Below are 3,868 nucleotides of genomic sequence, written 5' to 3'. Positions count from 1 at the left end.
CACACATGCAGTGTTGCACTTGTCGCAACATAGAAAGATGGAAGTGATCTTTCAAAAGTATATTGATTTCGCGTGGTTGCTTAAAGCCAGACATAGAGTCGCCCTATGTCTTTGGGCCACAGCCCAAAGACATCTGGGCTCCGTCGTTATCTCTGGGCCACTGCCCAAAGGGCGGCCCTGTGCGTGCTCGGCTGCATCCTCCTGAAGCTGCCGCGTTCTTCTCCTCCACACACACACACTGTCCCTCTCCTCTCCTCGCCTCTCCTCGAGCTCACCTCCTCCACCTCTCGCGCGCCCCTCCCACCGGAGCCGTGCCGGCGCCCCCATGCTCCTCCCGGTGCGCCGCCCGCACGCGGCCCCGTCCCGCCCGGCCTCCCCCCGGCACGTCTCCTCCTCCCTCGGTCTCCGATCCAGACAGGTCGACCGGGTCCTACGGGGCTCCACGGTGGCGCGGGCCAGCCCGGCGGCGACGGACGCCGCTGCTGCCGGACTCGGCCGCCGCGCGGTCGTGGGGATGGCGCTCGCCGTGTCCCTCTCCGCGCCCGCCTACTGCAGGGCGCCGCCCCCATGTAATTAACCCAGCGCTTCAGACTTCAGACTGTCCCGCGCTTCGATTCTACTCGTAGCTGACTCGCGTTTTCCTTTTCCCTCTCCCATGGTTTTGGCCCCGAGCAGCGTCCGCGCTCACGGAGGAGAACCTGCTGTTCCTGGAGGCGTGGCGCGCGGTCGACCGCGCCTACTACGACAAGTCCTTCAACGGGCAGAGCTGGTTCAGGTACCGCGAGCGCGCCCTCCGCGACGACCCCATGAACACGCGGCAGGAGACATGTATGGCCCTAATAACTGTGCAAACCCTTCTTGCTATCCACTTAGAACACTGCCTCCCTAGCGAAAATAAAACAAGTTTATTTATCCGGCCTGCACTTATGCAAGTCTTCACATGTCACTTCACATTTCTACAAAGTAGAACAAAATTCGATGATTCGATCAGAAGCACCTATTTTATGCTACCTCTCGGTTGTTGAAACTGAATTTCGTTTGTAAACATAAACACAGTGAACCGCTTAAAGAGACCATTGGTTTGTACACATATGAGAGATGCTGCGTTTTTATGCTGTGTGGTTGAATTTGCTTACCCCGGACTGTATTTCAGATGCTGCGATAAAGAAGATGCTTGCAACCTTGGATGATCCGTTCACTCGGTTATTGGAACCCGAGAAATTCAAGAGTTTGCGGGTATGATGCTCACACAAACTCTGGTTACTGCCCACTTAAAATAGTATGATCTGCTTTCTGATGCATGCCATTGCCTTTCCTGAAGTAAGTCTGGCACGCAAGGTGCTCTCACGGGTGTAGGTTTGTCGATTGGCTACCCGTTGGCAATTAATGGATCGCCTGCAGGGCTCTCTGTAATGTCAGCTGCCCCAGGGGGTCCTGCAGAAAAGGCGGGCATCGTGTCTGGAGACGTTATTTTGGCAATTGACGATACAAGCGCGCAAGACATGGACATATATGACGCAGCAGATCGCTTACAGTAAGACCTGGCTATTACAAATAAATTACTGTCAAATGCAGTGTTAGTGGAAGATGCTTGTCTATACTTGAATGTTGCATACCTAATATTTAGTGGCTAACAATCTTGCGCCAATTCTTGCTAGGGGTCCCGAAGGAAGCTCAATAGATTTGACTATTCTCAGTGGAGCTGATACCAGACATGTTGTTTTGAAGTAAACTCCTGCACACCATTCTTTTCTAGTTCCTTCAGAAGAATTACTCAGTTCTTTTACTGAAGACTAAAGAGTGGCTGTTGCTCATTCATCTTAATTTGATATATGCCAGGAGAGAAAGATATACTTTAAACCCGGTAAGGTCAAGGATGTGTGAGATTCCAGGTTCAGAGGACAGCTCAAAGATCGGTTACATCAAACTAACAACATTTAACCAAAATGCTGCAGGTTTGAGCTGTCTTTGGCCCTAAATTATACTTTATTTCTGAAGCATTTATCTTTTTGATACGTCAAGCTCTACTGACAATTCCACTTAATTTTCCTATATTCCAGGATCCGTGAAGGAAGCCATTAAGAAATTAAGGGAGAACAATGTAAAGGCCTTTGTGTTGGATCTGCGGAATAACAGGTTTTTACCTGCAGATTCGGACTGCCTTCTCACCCAATTCTGTTGAAATCTTGACATGGTTGTGTTTGATGTAGCGGTGGCCTTTTTCCTGAAGGGATTGAGATTGCGAAGATTTGGTAAGCTGTTACATCATCATATTTTAGCGCATGAGTTTTGGTCCATGTCTTCATATGTGTTAATGATGCACTTAAATAGTTTGTTAATTTTATTTAAAGTGAACCACTTAAACTAAATAACTGACTGGTCGTATGAAACATCCCCTTGGTAAATTCTAGCTGTACACCTCAATACTTTTTACCCTTTTGAGTTATATCTGTTAGACTCGTAAAAACTGGGAGTTTATTTGATAATCTTTGTGCGGAAGCTATTCTCATAATACGTGGTAATTCTGAGCTGAAAACTACTATATTGATTCTATTTTTTCCATATTAAATCGCTCACTAAACTGAGTGAAATTAACACTACTCTTGTTTTCTCAGGATGGACAAAGGTGTCATTGTGTATATATGTGATAGCCGTGGTGTCCGTGACATTTATGAGGCAGATGGAGCTAGCACGATTGCTGCATCAGAACCTTTAGTTGTCCTGGTACGAGCTACCTTTGCTTACAATGACATAATTAAAGGTTTTCTTGATCAATCATATGACACTGTATGCATCACAAGAAGCGGCCTTTGAACACTCAGACTTGTTACCAGGTAAACAAAGGAACCGCAAGTGCAAGTGAGATCCTTGCAGGAGCCCTGAAAGACAACAAGAGGGCAGTGGTGTATGGGGAACCAACATATGGAAAAGGGTACCGCCCTACTGTCCCTCCTGTCATGTGGTTTGTTCTGATTTCGTATCCTTAGCTGCTCACACCACTTACCTTCCAACTTCCCAGCAAGATCCAGTCGGTGTTTGCACTGTCCGATGGCTCAGGGTTGGCCGTGACTGTGGCGCGCTACGAAACCCCTGCGCATACTGACATAGATAAAGTGAGCATTGCTTTGCTTTGCCGCACCATGGCATCGATAAGATTCAACAGATGTTGATACCAGATGGCCTGACTTTGAAATGTTTTTTGTTGGTAAAAAGGTCGGCGTGACTCCGGACCGTCCATTGCCGGCATCGTTCCCGACCGACGAAGATGGCTTCTGCAGCTGCCTCAAGGACCCAGCTTCTTGCAACCTTAATGCCGCCCGGCTGTTTGTGAGATCATGATATGGTCCCAAGTATGTTGCGGCGAGCGACCGCCTCTTCACATTTTGGTGTTTTTTGGCCAGTTGGGTGGGCTTCTGTTGATATGGTAGTTTCTCTTACCTGGGGTGCTTTGCTGATCCTATTCATTTTGTTAACATCTGGTTATCTTAAGGAGAAATCTGTTCATATCTGTACAAAGTTCCAATTTCACCATATCAGAAAAGAAAGAAAAAACTGTCTATACTTGTCTGTGTAAAGCGTCCAACTTACAGATTTGACTATTACTTTTCATGAGAGAAAAAGCAAATCAAATTGTTGAAATTTGGAGGTGGGCTTTAGGCCCATTAGAGAATTTCAGAAAAATCTCCAAGGGCCCATGTAGGTGGTGGCATGACAAGGTGGTGGGAGTTTAGTCCCACCCCGCTAGTGGAGGAGAGTTTGGACCCCTTTATAAGGGTCTCTCTTCCACATGCTATTGGAGAGTGAGAAGAGAAGGTGCCCTCGTGCACTCCTCCTCCGCCGCCCGCCTCGCCGCGGGAATGAGCCGAGC

The 3,868-nt window shown here is 47.9% G+C and overlaps 1 protein-coding gene across 2 annotated transcripts; it reads left to right on the top strand.

Moving 5' to 3' along the window:
* The first annotated feature begins 485 nt into the window (after positions 1-485).
* LOC123397957 (carboxyl-terminal-processing peptidase 2, chloroplastic) lies at positions 486-3,561 on the top strand. 2 transcript variants are annotated; one of them, XM_045092466.1, is made up of 12 exons: positions 486-569; positions 676-828; positions 1,154-1,236; positions 1,326-1,534; positions 1,659-1,727; positions 1,840-1,955; positions 2,061-2,136; positions 2,211-2,252; positions 2,616-2,724; positions 2,835-2,932; positions 3,020-3,113; positions 3,214-3,561. In XM_045092466.1, the coding sequence occupies exons 1-12, from the start codon at positions 515-517 to the stop codon at positions 3,337-3,339; spliced, it is 1,230 nt and encodes a 409-aa protein (XP_044948401.1). In that variant the 5' UTR covers positions 486-514; the 3' UTR covers positions 3,340-3,561. The 2 variants fall into 2 exon arrangements, with proteins under 2 accessions (XP_044948401.1, XP_044948402.1); XM_045092467.1 differs by lacking the exon at positions 486-569 and having other exon boundaries at positions 737-828; positions 1,322-1,534.
* The last annotated feature ends 307 nt before the right edge of the window (positions 3,562-3,868 follow it).

The sequence above is a fragment of the Hordeum vulgare genome, chromosome 5H (assembly GCF_904849725.1).
Source record: "Hordeum vulgare subsp. vulgare chromosome 5H, MorexV3_pseudomolecules_assembly, whole genome shotgun sequence".
Taxonomy (NCBI): domain Eukaryota; kingdom Viridiplantae; phylum Streptophyta; class Magnoliopsida; order Poales; family Poaceae; genus Hordeum; species Hordeum vulgare.
The sequence above is the reverse complement of the archived record's forward strand: the minus strand, read 5'-3'. Positions and strand labels throughout refer to the sequence as shown.

Excerpts from the sequence above, each read along its gene's own strand:
- LOC123397957 (XM_045092466.1), top strand. The coding sequence starts at position 515 with ATGGCGCTCGCCGTGTCCCTCTCCGCGCCCGCCTACTGCAGGGCGCCG. Across the intron at positions 829-1,153 it reads GAACACGCGGCAGGAGACAT|ATGCTGCGATAAAGAAGATG; the intron begins GTATGGCCCTAA and ends ACTGTATTTCAG. Across the intron at positions 1,956-2,060 it reads ATTTAACCAAAATGCTGCAG|GATCCGTGAAGGAAGCCATT; the intron begins GTTTGAGCTGTC and ends CCTATATTCCAG.